General features: G+C 41.9%; 1 protein-coding gene across 1 annotated transcript; it reads left to right on the top strand.

Moving 5' to 3' along the window:
* Window positions 1-4,997: 4,997 nt before the first annotated feature.
* LOC138583607 (B-cell receptor CD22) lies at window positions 4,998-15,076 on the top strand. The gene is made up of 18 exons (XM_069655507.1): window positions 4,998-5,024; window positions 5,129-5,194; window positions 7,001-7,099; window positions 7,352-7,463; window positions 7,554-7,699; window positions 7,789-7,909; window positions 8,010-8,146; window positions 8,334-8,456; window positions 8,770-8,916; window positions 9,469-9,574; window positions 9,891-10,054; window positions 10,166-10,315; window positions 10,502-10,633; window positions 12,950-13,031; window positions 13,271-13,319; window positions 14,215-14,301; window positions 14,426-14,559; window positions 14,974-15,076. The coding sequence occupies exons 2-18, from the start codon at window positions 5,146-5,148 to the stop codon at window positions 15,074-15,076; spliced, it is 1,941 nt and encodes a 646-aa protein (XP_069511608.1). The 5' UTR covers window positions 4,998-5,024; window positions 5,129-5,145.
* The last annotated feature ends 6,020 nt before the right edge of the window (window positions 15,077-21,096 follow it).

Genomic DNA, 21,096 nt, shown 5'->3' with positions numbered 1-21,096 from the left:
GAAGAGCTAAAAACCGATTGTTGATAATAAAAACTCTGACGACGCGTATATTTCCGTTAACGAGACGAGACTAAAATGCGCTGTCAGAAAAAGGGACATTTTACGCATCAATTGATGCTTCTCCACTGTCCGTTTCAGTCAGTGGCCTAATCCCAATCTCCACCCTAAAGCCTAAACACTGAACCTTCATGGACTTTAATGATGTCAGGCGTGCAGTTCGTGAGTCTGTAAGGGTTTGAGAACTGCACAAAAATTAGGAATCAAGGCATCATATATTGCCTGTAAACAGGATGTGCCATAAAATAATTAGAAAAAAAAGCTGACCTCCAGTAGGCCTATGTAACTGTGTGTCTTACATTACAGTTTGTTTATTTTAACAAACTATCAAAAGTTAGAAAGACGTTATTGTTAATCCTTTTTTAATATTTAACTGAAGAACATAAACATGTCTCAGAACCTGTAAGAAATAACCGAGCCGCTTTCCCGCTGGTCAAAAAACCCACTAACACCCGGCTTATTTGCTTAATGGGAAAGGCTACAATCGACATTCAGACTCTGCAGTAAACCCGGGTAATTATCACTTTGGCTCTGACCAAAACCGTGTCAACACGCTAATCTCCTACCCCTCTCTGGCGCGGTGCTATGCTCCATCTGTAACTTCTCCGACTACTTGTCATCTCACCTTAATTCCGCCCATCTCCGTCCGAGCAGGCTTAGAACGTTGTTCCAAATTTGTCGCTGCCCAACTCACATCTCAGGTCAGATACTACAACAGACTGAATGAGTGATAGATACAATAAAGACCTAACCACCGTAACATCTTCACTGTTTACTAACCCTGTCTCCGGCACGTTTGTGGCATCAGGACTGTGACGCAACAGAAAAGAGACCGAAATGAGTGTACTTCACTGGCAATGGGAAAAGAGACAATCGGCATGTATAAGCAGGTCTTCCTGGGTCAGAAAAACCTGCTTCAACGTGTTAAATTTAGGTGGGAAAGGGGTTTAAGTGATGCTTGTTTTGTTTTTTCTGTTTAAACTTTTTTGTATACCACTTCAATATACAAACATTTGTTTACATTTAGTGGGGGGCTTGAACAATCACGTTCTTCACGTCACCAAGCTCGCTTTGAACTCTGGGTAAGTTCCACAGGAAAGTCTGCAGAAATGCGGACTCGCGGAAAGTCCGCAATTTGACTGTGGGACAGCATAAAGCACACTGAGCGGGAACGAGCCTCAAAGTCCGTGACTGTGGAGACTGGGATTGGGTCAGACTGTTTAAATGAGAAGCGATGATGAATATATAAAACATTTTTAATGGTAAATACCAACAGTGCTGCTGTAAATAAGGCAAGAGAGGAATGTGCAGCATGTGCTACTGTAGCTGCACGGCTTCGTTCTGTGGCTTTACATGCATAACGTTACGTTGCAGAAGTTTCCATAAACTTATCTTCAGCTGAGGATCTAAATGTAGCCTATTGCCCGTGCAGAACATCGGAAGGAAACAATAAATGTAAGGACAGCAGACTGAACCTGTATCAGGCTGATTGAATTATTATAAGGAGAAAGCGTTCTGACTAAAAGTGATGACTAAAATGTGACTTTTTAGTTATTAAATCTGGACTAAAATGTTTTGAGTTTTTGTTGAAGCAAAAAAGCTAAAAATGACTAAAATGTGACTAAAACTAATCTGCATTTTTGTCTAAGACTACGACTAAGACTAAACCTAAAATATCTGCCAAAATGAACACTGTGCCCAAAAAGTAATCGTAAATTTTTTTTTTTTTTAGGAAAAACATGAACATTTTGAATCTTTACTTTTAACTTAGTACTTAAAATAATAAATAATAGTTCAACAAAAGTGGACATGCAAATCCTAATATGCAGCAGGTTATAAATCCGATTTAACTCCATGTCCATAACACCAGCACTGACCCTTTATATTGCCGGCCTCTATCATCCTCGATCAGTTAACCCCTAAGTAAGCCGTCGGCGTTCACTTCCAGATGTAGATCTCGATATCATCTCTGAAACCTTTGCGTTACCTCCCCCTCTCTCCCTGACTTGGATGCCTGTGAATAGAGATTGACTGAAATGTTAAACTGTACATCATCATTACTCCTGGGTCAGAGCGCGGGTAAGTAGCCAATTGGCCGAGTCGTGACGTTAAACTGACATCCATTGGCCGAGCTGCGGCAGGGTGGGATGTTAAAGTCATTTAGACTCATCAGGCTAAGTGGACACAGTTGACTGAGAGGTCTCGAACCTCCCCACGTCTGCTTGCGGGGAGGTTTCTGAGCCAACCATTCTCAATTAGAGCCGTAGATGAGAGGACATCTGGGCTGCTGAGTGTGTGTCTGTTTGACTAATGTGTATTAATGTGCGCCAACAGGCCTCAATTCATGCTCCAAATGAAGCGTACATGTCTGTGTTTTCAACAACCGCTCAATCATCACATCAAAGTTTGACCAACAGTGAAACTGTTTCCGAGTAGACTGAAGTGTGATTATCTTCTACAGCCATGGACGGATTATCGTGACCACGGGTCCTGGGCACTAACTCGCCCTGGGCCCTATACAAACGCAAATAAGCCTAGTACATACATCTGCAGTTACTCCTACAGACAGACACAGCAAAGGCAAAAAAAAATAAAAATACTTACACCCAGCATTACTACACACATCTCAGCAGTCAAACACACATCTTGATAAGTTTAACGGAAATGAAAAAAATATCTAACTTGAAACAGCTGTCTTCTTCTTTGAAGAAAAGCCATTAATTAAGTCATCGAACTCCAACTCCTGAATGAGCTCCGATCAAATGACCAGGCGTCTCTGTCATCTTTGTCCTTGGTTCATTTTTAATCCTGGCCATTTGTGAAAAAACTGTTCTCTCTCGCAGTTGCTGACAGAAAGCATCAGATACAGTGTTAATCAAAGCAGCATCTTTATTTTTCTCTTTTTTTTGTAGTTTTGCCGACCCGCTGAGGCTACGTTTCTCCTTTTCAAAAGAATATTTCGACCGCAAAATAGAAAGTAAACGTACCACACAACCTACGTCATTACATCTGTGAAATTTAATTGCTAATGTTAAAAAACAGTCAAACATTTTTATTCAAATAACAGAAAATACTTTACACATGAAAAGTTATACATTCCTAAGGCCAAGGGCCCCTCATTGTGCCCATTTGCCCATGCGGTAATCCATCCATGTCTACAGCAAAACATTTGATCACTGAATATTTTGTCTGTCCATTGATCAGAATAATTATTTTTACATGTTTAGTTTTTACATGAACAATAGATTGCACCTTTGATGTGAAAGGTGGTGCTCATTGAGATTTGGAGCATCTTAGGGCATTTAAGCTCGTTGTTTTGGTTTTACATGACAGATTTATATTTTTTATTCAATCAGCATCTTCTCCCGTCACAGCAGGATGATAACGGCCATAAAAATCTCAAGTAACCAACTAAACACTACCTGCCTCGCACCAAACAGAAAACACACAACATTAGCAACTAGCTAATGGAGTGTGTGGCCTTTGAACACCCAGATTTTTAGAGTATTATTTACTTAAGAGTGTATGGTAAAGGCGGCACAGTGTGGCCTCACAGCAAGAAGGTTTCTTGTTCCAATCCCAGTTTGGACGTAGTGGGCCTTTCTGTGTGGAGTGTGCATGTTCTCCCAAAGTCTTTGTGGGTTCTATCCAGGTACTCCGGCTTCCTCCCACAGTCCAAAGACATGCTCAGTAGGTTCATTAGTGACTCTAAATTGCCTGTAGGTGTGAGTGTATGTATGCTTGTCTGTCTCTATGTGTCAGTCCTGTAATTGACTGGCGATCAGTCCAGGGTGTACCCCGCCTCTTGTCCAATGACAGCTGGGATCGGTTCCATCCTGTTTGTGACCCTGCACAGGGTAACCGGTCTCGATAATAGATGGATGGAGAATGATTGTTTGCCTTGTTTTCAACATTTTCTGCTGCATGTATTACTTTGTCCTTTTATTTCTCAATTACATAGAGAAAAGTAAAGAGATTACTGGAAATGAATCAGCTCCCTAAAATTGAAGCCAAAACATCTCTAGCGCCCCCTGTTGACTGGCTGCAGTATAGGTCATAAAGCCCGCCTCCTCCATGTTAACAGATGGTTTCTGACATTATAGTCAGTTATTACAGCATTGTGCTGATTTACATTAAGTGTTCATTAGTTTTACTTGGTTATTTGATGCTACAAAAAGGGGGTCGAATGCCATGACTGACAGCTCTGTTGACAAATACGGCTCCTGCAGCCGGTAGAGGAGGAACGGCGAGAAGAAACGTAACTAAAACAATCACTACAGTTAGTGAAGTTTACATTACCGTTAATATCTGCTTCAGACCAACACAAGAAGCTGCTCTGCTGTTTAATGAGCCAAACTGAGGGATCTTTGCTGTTTTTTCGGTAAATTAAATGTGTGTTTTGGTTAGCGGAAGGGGCGGGACGTCAGTACTGCGTCTCCACCAGTCGATCATACTGCGCAGACTCTGGCTCCAAATGTGCAAGATGGGAGCAATCCGCTTCTGGGGGTACTTTGGCTTCACTTTTGTACAATGAGATGAGGTGGAGATGCTCATCAATCTATATATACAGTCATTGCTACACACATATTTACATTTGACTTATTATACGTATTTACTGACTGCAGGTCAATGACTTTCACTGAGAAGAGACAATTGTGAAAGTGACATGATCACAAGGGCATCACATTTTTAACCCAAAGGCATCACTGAACTTCACTGAACTATCTCAGAACAAGAAGTGAAAAAAAGTAAAAATAGAAACAGTTAAAAGTTTAAAGAACGGATTATAGGACGGTTAACACACGTACTTCCTCTTCCTTCTGCCCCGAGGACTCCTCCTCCCATCTCCTACCACCTGATTCTGATCACCATGCTACTGTCATCACTATAAAACATCATCTCCATCACTGCATCCTGTGAACCCCGTCCTGTCTGACTGACTGAGGTGAATGAAGATACGTTAAGGGGTAAGTGCTAAACATTTAACCAGCTTGATGATTCAATTATGATTCAAATGTTTGTTCACCTCTCCGTGTCCCTGCACTTTTCTCCTTCTCCGGTGACAATACAGAGCTCGTGTCAGCGGAGATGTTGGCAGGTGCGTTACTTCTGGGCACCATCCTTACAGCTTTACCAGGTAAGAGAAAAACACAGAGCAGTAATAATAACTTGTTTGCATTTTGAGAAGTAAAAGTTAACTGAAAAAGATTTTAATAAGTATGTGCTTATAACTTAAAGGGATTAGAGTTGACCTGGGAGGCTCCTTAATAGACAGGAAAGTATATTGTAATTCAGATGTATCATAAATGTGTTAAACATACCTGAAAACCACATTTAAAGAATTAATTAGGGGCTTTTTTGGATCCATTATGCACATTAAGGTGCTGCAGCCAGGTGCCCTTGCCTTTACGCTCGGGTTATTTATAAGTATTGATTGTCTTTTGTGCAAGGTAGTCAGCCAGGCAGGCAGTCAGCAGTGCAGGACGACACCACGGCTGCACACCCAGGCTCATTGTCACTGCTTCAGTTTTATGTGTCAGTCTGAGCCGGTCAGAGCTGTGGTTTGACAGGTCTCTCTCTGAGGAGACACACTGAAGGAAAAACTTTGCTTTTGGCCTGTTGAATTTTACACTACTTTTAGGTTCCAAGTGTGTAGTCCCTTAACTTTTGGTAGACGTTTTTATTTGGCGAGCAATATGTGGATGTGGAAGCCCGGGAATATGGATGATTATTTGTTCGGAGGCCCAAACTGGACCAGTGAAAAGTGTGAAAAGACTGGGAGTAGATATGCTCTTCATTTATCAGCCCAGTGTGCTTTGCACATTTTTTTTTAGTTTGAACATCATCAAATCTTTTTTATTGTATGAGCAATTCATTTTGTTTTATTTGTGACTTTGCACATGTGTATGTTAATGCATTTGTGTTCCCTGTTGTTTATTAACAATGAAAGTGTATCGTATCATATTAGTTCGGATTGTGTGGTTTCATATCTTAGCGTACCATTTCTTATCAGATCTTATCGCATCAAACTGTGTCATGTCTTGTTGTGTCATGTCTTGTCGTATCGTATCATACTCTATGACATTGTACAGTACTGTTGTTATTTGGCATGTGTGTGTCTTTTTAACATACCGTACTGTGAATTTCTTTTGTTGCGGTAGCATGGCGTTCCATACCATATCTTACTGTCGTATTGTATCGTATCTTACTGTACCGCATCCTTATTATCTGGCATGTGTGTGTCTTTCTAACTGTCCTGCAGGTATTCAAAGCAGATAGAGTGTTTTGTTTCATATTGTATGGTTTAGTAATCAAATTGAATGGTATCATATCACACTGAATTGTATCACTTTGCATTGTATCATACTGTACATTTCGTTGTGTTGCGTAGCATAGCGTACCGTATCTTACTGTATCATATCGGATCGCATAGTATAGCATAGTATTAGGGATGCACGGTATTGGATTTTTTGCCGATATCCAATATGCCGATATTTTATAACTCATTAAGCCGATTACCGATACCGATATTTTTTTCCCGCACACCTAATTGCAGAGATCATCAACTCTCTTCTGTATTGGAATTAGCGTACAGTATAATGGTGATACTTTTATCACTTTTGTTACAACGGTCGGGGTGACGGGTCTTGAGATGGTTAATCAAGTTTGTCGTGTTGAAAGACTTTGCCTTGGCTCCTCCTCGCTTTACCGAAGCTGAGCAGTCATTGCAAATAGCCGTTTTGCTATCTATTTCGGACACTTTGAAAAACTTCCACACCACGGACATTTTGGCTTCTAACTCTCTCATGCTGCAGGTGGACACACGTGACGTCATCAGGCTGCGCTGCGCAGGTCTTCTTCGCGCTGGGGATATTGCGCCAAGGTCGGGCATTTAATCAAGTATGCAGCAGCCCATTATTTTATCTTTTTATTTGTCCTGTAGGTATCCAGAGCAGGTGGAGTGTGTCGTTCTCAAGGAGGGAGATCTGTGTGTGGGCAGGTACAACTGTCACTCTGCCCTGCCGTTATGACTACCCATCAGGTATCAGATCAATAATATAAAAACCTTAGCATGATTTTTGCAGGTTAACAATTACATTTTTCTTTTAATCTTCCTAAACTGATTAACAAAACCTTAAAACTTACATGTACACGGGTCCAAGTTCCAAGCAATTCAGTTGAGCTCTAAAGCCTTAAAGCCTTTTTATGTCGTCATACTTTTCCTTGAAAGTGTTCTCTGATTTCTTGACTATCATTCTGATTATATTGATTTCTGCTGTGGGTTTGTTCACAGGTCACACTGTGAAGCGGGTCATGTGGTTCCGTGTGTCTGCAGAGGGTCGCAGGGAGTTCACTCACCACACGGACCCGAACCAGATCAGCCTGTCGTACCGAGGACGTACGCGGTGGGAGAAACATGCAGTGATGTTTAAAAGTTGTCATACATAAATGTGCAATAATGCATTTACGTATGACTACTTAATCTTGGGTTCCAGCTACATCGGGGGAAGTTACTCCAGCTGTTCAGTGCAGATCCGGGTCGTGAGGCTGAGTGATGCCGGTCAGTACCACTTCAGGTTTGAGACGGACCAACCTCTGGGGAGATGGACCTCCCCTAACACCATCACGCTCGATGTCACAGGTACACTCATACACACTAAAGCTGCTATACGATGTCCACTATGACAGAGCTGTTTGGGTTCATTACAGTCCTGCATGTATGAATGTCAGACCTCCAGGTCCAGGTGCATCCAGCCAGGCCCGCTAACATGTTTGGCTTTGGCGAGACTGTGTTTGTGGGCTGTCAGGCTTCAGGATGTGCTGCTCCAGGACGAAGCCTTGCTCTGTACAGGTGTGTTACTGTACATAAGAGGATATCAACAAGACGGTGGTTCAAAGCATATATAGAAGTTCATATTTAAAACATACATGAAATGCTGCTTTGTACCCAGGAATGGACTTAACCTCGGCTCCTATGAGAAATGGATGATTATAACCCGCTTTGATCAGAACCATGCAGGAGGGTACAGCTGTCGACCGATCCCACCACAGAATGTCCAGTCACCATCCCTCTCCCTCGCTCTGGGACGTGAGTTATCTCAGTCACAACACATCTAAACGTTCTTTTTCAGAGGATGCTCTGATGTGTTCTGTTCAAGAGACTCAACACAAAAACAAGTTGCTAAAACTGTGACAGGTAGAAACTTTACTCACCTGCTTTTAACCTCAATAACTGTTACATTATTGGAGTGACTTTTCCACCTCTTCCCTCACAGACGCTCCTCGCTCCACCTCCATAGCTGTCTTCCCTGTGGGGGAGTTGTCAGAGGGGGGGTCGGCCACTCTGACCTGCAGCAGTGACGCAGCTCCACCTGTAGAGAGCTTTGCATGGTTCAAAGGTACAAATCAGCATGAGGCTCCTGTTTTACAGCAGATGATGATACTTCATTAGTTATAGATATGAGCTAAGTGGTTGATGACATTAGCATACACTTATAAGTTGTAAGTTTTGTCCCACAGTTAGAAAAATACAAGTCCTCTCATGAGTTGTTGAGTTGTTGAGACAGTAATGAACATTTTTTTTCTAGAATTGTGTGACCCCCTAAAGAATAAAAGTTAGATTTCAAAAGGCTTATCTCTTTGTGCATAGTCTTTAGTATTTGCCCGTAATGTGAATTTCAATGTGCATATGTGTCTTTATCCGCTGTCCAGACATGGAGAGCGGCAGCATCCCCGACAGCTTCAGGCCTCAGCTCCTCCTTTCCCACCTCAAGTACACGGACAGAGGAGAGTACTTCTGTGTGGCACGAAACTCGCTGGGAACCAACCGCTCCAAACCGCTTCTACTCAACGTCACATGTAAGTGTTGCTAAATGTTTTTATTATTACCACAGGTATAATCCAAACACAGAACCTAGTATTTAGTTTTGAAAGCTTTAAACCCATCTTATGTCTCTGTATCTTCAGTCACGTTGCGTAAATCTATCAAAGGTTAGTCTGGGTCAACAGTTTCTATTTTAAACCTTAATCGTAACAGGAATCCATCATGTGCATTCAAAAGGAAGTGATACAAACTCACACTGCTGATTCTGCTCAACTTTGGTTTCTACATATTGCTGAAGCGGTTGATCAATTGATCATTTAGTCAGATGCAGATGCTCTGATGTGAGGATCTGTTGCTTTGCTTAAATTAAATAGAGGATAAATAATGAATAGCTTAAGGTTTAAAACTACAAGGTCCCATATCTCATATTTATGCTTATACCACCGAAGTGGCACGATGGCACCAATGCTGTGTCAATGCCACTCCTTGTTGAGAAACAACAGCTCATTTAAAGTGATAGTGTTGACAAGCGTCAGCATAGTAGTACTGATGCTCTTGTTTTACTCTCCGTCTGTCTGCCTGTTTAGACTCTCCAAAGAACACACGTGTGCTGCTGAGTCCCCCCCGTGACATCAGAGAAGGCTCGTATGTGAACCTGAGCTGTGTGAGCCACGCCCACCCTCCTGCCAGCAGGTATCATCAATACCTCTCCTTCTCCTTCAGTGGAGGCTTTCCACCAAGTAACACATGATGTAGATGCTGAGTTTATAATGCTGCTTTCATGGTCCTAACAAGTCTTTTTCTCATCTTTTTATCATTCTGGCATTTGTCACGTCATCTTGAAATATTCTCCTTTTCTATTTAATTTGTCACTTCTTAAATCAGACTTTAACTTTCCTTAAAAAAAGGGACTGTACTACCAGACAAAACCGTTATTGCAACTTGCCCGGTTCTTTTCAAATCTTCATCATCATCATCATCATCATCCTCACCATGCTCCATCCTGCAGGTACACTTGGTATCACATCGTAGGTGACCAGGTGTTGGCTAAAGGAAACTTCCAGAACCTGACGTTCCCCTCAGTGCGAGCTCGTCACGCTGGTCAGTACTACTGCTCAGCGTGGAACCGCTTAGGATACCAAAGCTCCCCTGTTGCTACACTCACTGTGCTGTGTAAGTAGTGCCTGTGTTACTTATGTTTGGAGCTAAGCTTTCCCTGTTGGTCAGAAATATTGAGATGTATCGAAGGACAAAACCTTCCTTAATCTCTTCCATCCTCCACAGACCCTCCTAAGAACACCTCCGTGCTGGCTCGTCCCTCCACTGTGGTGGACGCCGGGCGACCTTTGACCCTAACCTGCAGCAGTCAAGCCAACCCAGCAGTGGACAACTTCACGTGGCACCGCTTAGCTCTGGACGGGGGCTCTGTTCAATGTTAGCATCGTAAAAATGTGGTTCCACTCAAGGTTAACATTACAAAATCATCAATACCAAACTCTATAACCCGTGCAGAGTGTGTGCAGTCAGTGAGGTGTCATTCTCTGGACTGTCTTTTGTGTTTATCCTCCAACACTGTCAGAGAGAGTTAGTGTATTTTCTCTCTCTCTGTGCTCCCTGCAGCGTGGGGCACAAAGTCCGGGCCTGTCTTCACCTTCTCAGAGGTCAGCCCCGGAGAGAGCGGTCAGTACTACTGCGAGGCCAGGAACCGAATCGGAGCCCACAGCTCTCCTGTCCTCACCGTACGAGTCAGAGGTACAAGATGATTCATACATAGAACTATGGAATTAAAAGCTATTTTTATGTTTACTTAAGTTGAAGTACATTTTGAACAGATACCCATGGTCTCCAGAGAATTAACCCCACTGACTTTGATAGGTTCACAATTGCAATTTTGTGTAAAATCTCTAAGTGATGAAATGCACAACTCTCTAAGGAGAGAGCTCAGTCTGTGGCTCCCCTCCAATCTCTTTCGTTTTGGAAGGCTTTATAGTTTTGCATATTTTTTTCTAGTACAGATGTTGATGTCTTGTGACTGACTGGTTCCCACTGTAAACATGAACAGCTCTTTCTGTTTCTAATTGACAGTTAGCAAATCAGCTAAGGTACGTTAATGCCACTAACTGGACTGGGTTGGAACGAAGGGACTGGACAGGGAAAGATGGGCATCACGATAACAGCTCACATTTACGACTCAGTTTGGTACATTTTTACCAAAGAGACTTTAAAAGAATCTGATTATTTGTAGATGAGACACTTGTGTCTCAAAAGCTCTCGGATTACAAATTTGATTCACGTCCATGTCCTGTAATTATTTCTAAAACCCTCTAAGTTGTCATTCAGCACTGTCAAGACACATTGTTCATTTTCTTAGTAGTGTGGTTTATGATCAAATATCTTCAAAATGAATGACATTTTTATCACTCTCTAATTGTAAAGGGCTAATTAGCAAAAGTTAGCATGCTAAACAAAGATGAACGTATATGCTAAACACCATGCTGGCATTGTCATTAGCTGTGTTTCAATTCAAGGTGCTTCCTTCATAGCCTGCGTAGACCGCTAAGGCCAAACTGACTGGTCTATGGAGGATTTCCTGTTTATGTCACCAGCTGTTCCCGCCCTTACCCTTGCGTCACAAAGCGCTACTCCTGTCGCCTAGCAACAGGTAGCTAGCTTGCTAACTAGCTAACATAATTAATGTCGAGTAACTTAACCTATTATTATATTAAATATAAATTTAAGTTTCAAAGCCCCTTTGGTTTTTTTTAACATATCTCTAGCTATTCGATTAGGTTGAAACCAAAAACTTTTACATCTGAAGGAACCTTTGAAATGGGACAGTCTTGTCGCGCCACTGTGACGCAAGAAGGATGGACAGCCTGTGAATTAAGACACAGCTATTGTTAGAATGTTAGCATGCTTATGTTAGCATTTAGCCTAAAGCACCACAAAGTTAACGCAAACACAGAATTGACTCACAGAGCAATTACTAAGGCTACAGCTTATTGTGAAGTACGAATGCTATAGGCCTTTTTCACAGCGGACATTTTTACATCCAACAGGAGGAAAAGCACAGGTGTTTATAGTAGCATTAATGATGGCTATATTCCACTTAGCTACTTAAATTTCATGGTCCTGGTTGTGTGCCTGCTGACTGCCTGTCAACTTATTCAGACACCTGAATAGAACAGAACCATTGTTAAAGTTATTATTAACACTTCCTTTTCCTCCTGTTGGATGTAAAAATGTCCGCTGTGAAATAAACCCATGGTGCTTGGTACACAGCACTCGGTACATAGTTAGTAGTTATTTGCCGACCAGCATTAGAAAGTCACAAAACTTAACAGTGCATGATTTGACACCTGGAAGAAGAATGAGGCTTCATGTTGTCAGCTCTTTAATATCATATCAATCTTAAGACTAAAATATTACAAGGAGTGTAGTCTTTATTATATCTTTGTGCAGTCACTTACCATCTGTAGACGTGTAATGGATGGGATGAGGTGTCACTGATAGGCTCAGTTAAACGCCCCTGCCTCCTGTGTATATGTTTCTGATTATCTCAGACAATAACCAGAAAGAGAATATTTCTTCTGAGATTATGGCACAAGTAATGTTTGGATGGGTTTTATTTGTTTGAAGTGATGAGTGATGACACCTCCCCTGTCACCATCACAGCATGGGCCTTGCTCCTCGCTGTGCATGGTGTCATGGTTTCTGACTGTTTTTCTATGAGTCATGGTGAGTCACGTAAATCCGGCTCGCTGTGAGGGGAGAGGAAGAGGGTGATGAGGTGTTGTGGAAAACTACTATTTGAGTCTAGACAGCTGAAGTTGTGGAGTTCGGTTTGGAAATCAGAACTGGAAACACAAGTCTGAAGTCTAGACGCGTGAAAGATGATTCACAGCACTTTCCTCTTTGCTCACTTTCTCTCCTTCTATTTTTACATGTGTCCTTCTTTTTATAGCTTTCTGCACTTCTATTTTTATTGATCACAAGTTAACTTTCATTTCATGTCTTTCTTCTTGGTTCAAGTCATGTTGATATCCCCGATTGTGCTTGCTCTGGCAGGTCGTCTTAAGGTCATCGCCCTGGCGTCAGCTGTAGGCGTGTCTGCTGGACTCATCACTCTCACAGTGGCCATTATGATCAGGTGACAGGAAGTACTCACTGCTAGATGGGCTATTTCTGCACTAGTCCACACAATATAAAATAACTACCTGTTATCACAGTTTTGCTTCTATTTAAGAGGAATATAAAAAAATGTAGTGTCCATTTTTTGCTCATTTTTGAGTTTAGTGTCAGCAGAGTTTGATCTTGTGCTTTATTTGTTTATGTGTTAAGAGCCATTGCTTGGCTTTGATGTGATAATATGTGCCTGTTTCTTCACAGTAAGAACATGCACAGAGTAGACATGGAGTCAGGAGAAATACCAAACAAGGTACAGTCATTACATTGTTTTTGTCTATATAGATAACATTGAGCAATGTCCTCGATCTCTGTTATACCTCTTTCCCACCAAAATTAGCACGTTGGCGCAGGTTTTTCCGACCCTGGAACACCCACGAATAATGCTGATTGTCTCTTTTCCCACTGCCAGTAGTAGTATCCTCCTTTCGGTCTCTTTTCTGTTACGTCACCATCTGATGCATAGACTGTATAAAAAGATGGACGACATGACAGCTCCCTAAAAGCGAAGCCAAAACATTTCGAGCACACCCTGCTGACTGGTTACAGTATAGGTCATAAAGCCCGCCTCCACAAACTATAAAATCTAGGCTCCAAATGACGTCACCATTGCAAGATGACAGCGCCTATCATGGAGGCTATTTTGGCATCAGTTTCATACAATGGAAGCAGATGGAGACGCGTTGTCCATCTATATATACATCATTGGTCTGACGTCACAAACGCGTTGGACAAAGGGTTAGTTAACAATAGTACGCACAAAGAACTTACATAATACCGTTTGTTAAGCAACATGGAGACCAGTGAAGATGTTACAGTGGTTAGGTCTTTATTGTATCTATTACTCATTCAGTCTATTTATTAAACTCGACGCAGACATATTTGGAACGATGTTCGAGCGTTGCTTTGACGGAGACGGGCGGAATGTGTAGAAGTCCGCGTCATAGCATTGCGCGGGAAAGGGGGTGGAGATTAGTGTGTCGGCCGATCGGAGCCGACGCGAGAATTACCCGGGTCTACTGAAGAGTCATTTAACCCGGGTCTGAATGCCGATTGTAACCTTTCCCATTAAGCAAAAAAGAACAACCCTCTTTTGCTTGTTCTCTGTGTGTGTGCTTGTGTGTGTGTGTGTTTGTGTGTGACCCCAGCGACCATCAGTGACAGCTGACACCATGTTCTACGAGTCGGCCCAGCAGACCTTTCCTGTGAGAAAGGGCAAGATGGCCGATATACCGGTACACAACCCAGTACATAATCTAAGAGTGTTATTTATCTCTGCTGAGAAAAAGAAAAAAAATATAACACAGATGTATCTGTACGTGTGTGTGTGTGTGTGTGTGTGTGTGTGTGTGTGTGCAGGAGGAGCCAGAGGACTTGAGTGACAGCTGCCACCCTGCCATCGTTCCTCTGAAGGATGCTCCTCCAATCACAGAAGCAGAGAGTCGCAGCCCCGCCCCCAACTACATCACCGTCCACTACTCCAAGTTTTCCAGGTAAACACTACCGTCCTCCATCTCTGTCACTTCTTCCAGCCCTCTCTCTGTCTGTTTCTCTTTCTTTCCTGTTTTCGCTCTTTATCATTCTGTCACTTTCTGTCTCACCATCTGTCTCCCTGCACAGCGGTCGACCGCAGCAGTAATCTACACTTCCATGTCTCGCATGTCACAGATTTTATTTAACAGCTACACTGGCCCTCTTGCCTTCTTCTTTATCTTCCTGTCATCGCCGTCTCTCTGCTTTCCACTCCTTGTCATGTCCTCTGCCTTTGCTCTCCGTCTTCTGTGATATCCAACACCTTCTCCTGTTTACGAGGGGACAATAAACTTCTCATCCCAGTTTTGGATCTTGAAAACATTTTAAAGGTTCTGGAGAAAAATGAAGATTTGGCTGTTTGTTGTTATGCTCAGTGCAGACCAGGTGCAGGTCCACAATCTGCCATTAGGGGGAGACAAAAGGCCGAAGGATTCCTCCAAAGTTGTTTACACTTTGCTGCAGCAGCCTCGACACTGAGCCAGGAGAGGAAGGATGATCAGGTGTGGCAATTCTACTGACTTACATACCTACATCCCTCCCTACTTACTTACCCTCTTTCTTAATGACTTATTTACCATCCTTACCACCTACCTACCTATCTATTTAGTTGCTGATTAACTTACCTACCTACCTGCCTGACTTAATTACTTTACTGTTATTTACTTACCACTGTCCTTTCGTATGTCCTTCCTCAGCTTGGACGACACACCAGTCTACCGATCACCAACCCATCATTTTTTCCCATTTATCCAGAGAGGATTGTGGGAGAGGGCGCGTCTCCAGGTGAAGATGCCTTACACAGCTGATATGGATCAGACGTGATCATTCACCAAAGTTCCCCAGACCACAAGGTCGACATGTGGTCCTGATGCTGACTTTTAGTCCTAAACTGTGCTGCACGTCTTTCCTGTTGTTTTCTATGCCTCTTAAATCGTGTGCTGCGCGATGAAGGACAAATGCTTCAAACAATCCTTGCTTGCGCTCATATCCACAGTACATACTTGATCTACGGCTGCTTAATTATTAACACTGAAATTCCCAACCAGGTAAATGTAGATGACACACTGTGTCCGATGAAAGTGAGGATCAATTTAATTCAGACCTAAATCTTCTAAAGACATGTTAGTGTAGATGAATCGTGTGATATATGACACATTCAAATGTCCAAACTGATTGCTGAGGCAACATTTATTCAGGTCGTTTAGTGCATTTGTTTTAGGTCACTGAAAAGGGATCTTTTGTAAAACTCCGGCCAGGGTGAAGACTTTTAGAAACTCAGTTTCCACGGAAACATGTATAGACGGGGTAAACAGCGTTTTTGGCTCGTGACGTCAGGCTGTGCGCTGTTATCTCCTTAGTGAGGTGTCACAAATGAGGGGACATTCCTTGCAAAATGACGTACATGATGCTTCTAACCTTGCTAACAGGACTTTTTACATGATTACACATATATGTACAGTTACTCATCCACTATATTGATATATTGCCCCCCTTCCACAATGTCCCATTGCAGCCCGCCAAGTAGTCTTCCAGCAACAGATATTTTCAGACTTTTGATTGGCTGTGATTTTCTTTTTCTTCTTTGCATGACTGGCTTATATCAGCGCCTGCTGGTGTGAGAAGGGTCCAAAAGCAGACCTCTTTCCTCAGGCACCTAGTTCTGTGAGCCAATGGGGTTTGAGCATTGGGCACATGTGACCTCCATGCTCAAGCGCCTAGTTCTAAGTACGTGAGCAAAGAGGTCTGAGGTACCTGAGGAGAGAGGTCTCTAGGTCCGTGTGGAGAGAGGTTTGAGCTACTGCATTTGGACCCTCTTGGTTGGTGTGGCATTCTCATGACATCGTTTTTTTGTTGTGTTTTTGCGTTTTCGTTTGGCCTGGGATTTTTTAATAACCATGCTTGTGCGGACAGGGTTTTTTTTGGAAACGAAGGAGGGAAAAATACCCGTGTACGTGTAGACATGGCCTCAGTCTTGAGTGAATCCAGCAATGATGCAACATCACATGTTTAAGCAATATCACACTCGCGGTGGTGATGTTGAACTGAATGTCAGCACTGCTGCGACTCGGTTGGAGGCATTAGGCCACAGGCTGAGTGCAGATAATAATCACAGCAGTGGCGATATTCAGTACAACAGCACAACCTCTAGTGTGATATTGCTTTTATACAACAGTTATACAAGCGGCAAATTATTACAACAGATTATTTTTTGCTCCACTAACTCAACTAGTTTCACTATTTAACTGAAACTGGACTTTTGTTGCCAAGCAACCCAAATATTCTCCTGCACTGTGTCTACAGGTTACCACAGTTCAGCTGTTTCTTATCATTTGTGTGTATGTTTTAATTTATCATCAGCCAGTGAAATAAGAGTCTGCTGTGTGATTCAGAGGTACCAGCTTGATCAATGTAGACACACACAGGTAGCTGTTATGTTAATTAACAGTATTCAGAACACCTGGCTGAGGCGGAGTGATACACAGAGTGAAAAGTCCCAGTGATGTTCTCAATAGCTGTGTCCCAATCCAGGGGCTGCAGGCTTCAAAGGCTGAAGTTCACACCAGCCGACTGGAGGCGGTTCTAATTTGAAGGCTCCTTCAGATGCGGCCGACAAATGCGCCCTCCTTTTTCCGGGAATCCATCGGGTGCATCCTTCGCGGCCCAACATATACCGAGATTCAATGTGCACCAATTCAAACGAGACTTTTAACTGTAAAAGTTTTTGGTTTCAACTCAAATAAATAGTTAGCGTTTCAAACGAGACTTTTAAATGTAAAAGTTTTTGGTTTCAACTCAAATGAATAGTTAGCGTTACACATGTTAGTAAAAACAAAAGGGCCCTTGAAACAAATGATCTTTAAAATAACAGGTTACATGACGTTAGTTGTGCTAGCTAGTTAGCCCGCTAGCTACTTATTGCTCGACGACAGTAGGTGCGTTTGGTGACGCAAGGTTAATGGCAGGAACAGCTTGTGACGCAAGCAGGAAATCCTCCATAGACCAGACCGTCTCATCTCAGTTCAGCTGTAGCGGTCTACGCAGGCTATGAATGACGGTGCCTTCATAGACCGCCCCCTTCGAAGGCTGCAGCCCCTGGATTGGGACACAGTTTATATCGGCCCTCATGGAATGCCTCTTATCCAATCAGATTACTCTGTCGAAACTAACTGATGTATAATGTGGTTTGATGCACTTACAAAAAAAAGTCTTGAAGCTTGATTGCATGTTGTCATGTTTTCACATCATAAACACTTTGCAGGGTGGACAAATAGTTCAGGAAAGGTTAAGATTAGAAGGAAACAATGTGTGTGTTTGGATGAATTTAGGCCAGAAATGAAAAGAATTAAGTTGATTTACTCTGAAGGATGTTCAAAATATATAGGTTTTATGATTAGCATAATACAGTCAGTGGGTAGACTCAACCAGGCTTGTTGAGTTAACAGCTTCTTTAATATCAATAACATCGACTTCTTTCTGTCTAAATTGTCTAAATCTGTTTTAGTCTAAAATAGGACAGGGTGTCCTGGCAGTCAGTCAAGTTTGGTTGTTTCGCAAGCACTAATAACAAACTATATTGTGGCAATAAATACCCTTTATCAAAAACATTAACAGTCAGTCTTTTCTGTGTTAAATCCATCGCACACTAATGATTAAAGTATCGCATTTTAAACTGTCTTTCCTCTCTTTGTTTCTACTACTCATGATAAAATATTATTTGTGTGGTATATAATAAATATAAATCTACTGGAATTTATTGATCGATCGACTGTCCTCGTCATTACAAATGTAAGGCAGCAGATTTCACTATTTTACCGATACATTTGAGAATTGACACATTGTTTATGTGTTTCACCAACGACATCTCACACCACAGACAGGATCTTACACAAAGCAGGAACCTTTTTCTTGTGTAACATATCACTCAAAATGACACTCAGTTACAAAACATGAACTTTTCTTACCCCTGAAATCTTGCTCTCACTCACACATTGCAGACTCAAGTACCAAATATGTACTTGACATGACTGACTGTGACATTTACTCTCTTAATCTGGAGCTGCTTAGTATTAGACGGGGTAATGTGCGTATTTAATCAAACTGTTTTTTGATTTTATAATCACCCATGGGTTTTTATTCATCTTATCTCATCTGTCTGTTTCTCTCTCTTCTACCACCCAAAGCATCTGCTACACATGGACGGTCCACAACAGCCCAGACAGAGGCCTTAACTCTTTTATGTCTGACATCAGCTGTTTGTGGAGCGTTGAGAGACCAGTCAGGTTTGAAGAAAATGCTTCACTTCAGTGTTAACAGTGACAACACAAAGTAGAGATCTTAAACACCAGTTGAAATAAAGTATCTGGAGGTCATCAGACAGGTCAACATATTAAGCACAATGCAAAATAAAAAGAAACCTTGCAAGAAAAAATAGACGTGAAAACAGGAAGGCAGTTCATGGAGTCACATCTATTTAAAAGTGGTGTTTGAAAATGAGCCACAGCTGTATTTAGCTTCCAGTTTCATACTGTTACCCACCACTGATTTGCCTTTCTTACATCGGTTACACAGTCCAGTAACACCACCATGTGGACGGAAATAGATCATTCTGATAGTCACAAAGTGAGGCCAGCTGTTTCTAACATACTGCTTGCAACTTAGAGAAGTAATATCTGTCTCCTGAATCTCTGTAGAGAGATCAAGATGTCCTCACACCCGGCATACTGTGTTACTGAGGTTTGAAGTTGCACGTTAAAGAATAATACCTCGGGATCTTTCAAATGTATTTTACTAACCCTCTTCCAGAGGAGTCCAGAGGAAGTAAGAAGTACCATCCTCACTTCATATGACAGATTGAAAACCATGTAACCATTCACCATATTCACACAGGGGCCATGTTCCTCTGAAAGAAGCTCAGAGTGTGAAGCTCGAAAGCTGATATTGTTGTGCTACTGTATTCCAGGTTGTAGGTGAAGTAAATGTAGGGTGCCTGATAATAGTTAGCATTTTACCACCTCTCGAAAATACACAGGGAAATGTAGCTATATTTAAACACACATAAACATATTTGACAACCCGTAAGCTACCTTAAAGTTACTATCTCGAAGATCTCTGTTTCGTTCTCTTTAGCGGCACCTTATGGCGATAAACGGTAATTACGGTGGTACACTTCCCTCATAACCAGACGTCCACGGCTAGCTCAGGTTTTCACTGTTGATTTTCCTCGCTTTCCTTTTTAGACTGTTTGCCTTCATCTGAGTGTCAAATTTGTTTCTTTTTCTTTGGATTTTCACTTATTGTTGAAGTTGTATCTGTAGTCATCCATCTTGTCTTTGTTTGTTCAGCCATAGTAGATTACTGTTTACTCGCAACACTTGCAGAGACCGGAAAAGCAGCCGCTTAGCTTCACCTACCCTCTCTGGCAGACCAACCACTGCTGGGTGCCGCTTGTGATTTTTTCCGGGGAAGGTCGCACCAGACACCCAGTCTGTAATACTGCAAATGCAAAGGCTTTCATCAGTGGGCCATAGACTCAATCAACATTGTGTTACCTCATTCAGTGACGGATTATGACTTAACAGACATTTATTTAAATGAAAATCTTCGAGATTATTGCTTTAAGTTAGCTAACATTTCGTTAGCTAGTAAGCATATGAACTAGTTATTTGTTTCTAGCTAACATAAGGTAAGCTAGGAATTTACGCCTTTCCTTTTGTATCATGTAAAACTAGCAAACAGAAATATGAGCTCTCAACGACTTCCTAGTACAAATAAGACATTACCATAATATTATCTAATAGTATGCTGGATGCTAACGTTAGCTGTAGCTTTACGACAGCTAATAGATGATCAAATCTCTGTCGTCTCTGTCTGGAAGTGGTGAATTTATCAGGATTGTCATGGAACAGCAGTATAACTTTATAATGGCCGCTGTGTGAATATGGTAAATTTCATTATACTGAGTGTCATTGCACAAGCACTAAAATCTATTGACCCATGTGAAAGTGTTTGTCCCTTTAGATCTCCTGAGTTTCAAAAGGTCCCACAGACATTCAGGGACATTTGTAGACACTTGGCTGAATAATCTGACAGCAAACAGTCAGTCATGTCTTCAGTGAAGCTCCACCCACAACGTGTGGTGGTGTATGGATGTGATGGGAGGAAGCAGGGTCGGTAACACACCCTCCAACTTCTGCTTTTCACTCCTCAAAATCAGCTCAAAGAAAGAAGAAAGCAATAAGTTAGGTTGCGGTAGTTGGTGAGTACTTCCCCATCTGCTTAATAATGTTACATTGTTCAAAGGCTGTGTAGTGACCTTCTTCTGTGGTGTGATGTTGCAGGCGGATTTTAATCATGGAGACTTTCATTCTGGTCATTCTGAGTATATTACCAGGTAAGGAAACACACTTTTTCAATTAACATCTTGAATATGTCAAGTCTGTAATCAAATGCAACTTCCGCTTACAACTTTGACATACACTTACACATTTATGAGTATT

The sequence above is a fragment of the Semicossyphus pulcher genome, unplaced genomic scaffold, assembly GCF_022749685.1.
Source record: "Semicossyphus pulcher isolate SPU_LCO1_2020_fin unplaced genomic scaffold, fSemPul1.0.p SCAF_9, whole genome shotgun sequence".
NCBI lineage: Eukaryota > Metazoa > Chordata > Actinopteri > Labriformes > Labridae > Semicossyphus > Semicossyphus pulcher.
The sequence above is the reverse complement of the archived record's forward strand: the minus strand, read 5'-3'. Positions and strand labels throughout refer to the sequence as shown.

Coding starts and splice junctions, on each gene's coding strand:
- LOC138583607 (XM_069655507.1), top strand. CDS start 5,146: ATGTTGGCAGGTGCGTTACTTCTGGGCACCATCCTTACAGCTTTACCA. Junction 8,457..8,769: donor GAGCTTTGCATGGTTCAAAG/GTACAAATCAGC, acceptor TCCGCTGTCCAG/ACATGGAGAGCGGCAGCATC. Junction 13,032..13,270: donor ACAGTGGCCATTATGATCAG/GTGACAGGAAGT, acceptor GTTTCTTCACAG/TAAGAACATGCACAGAGTAG.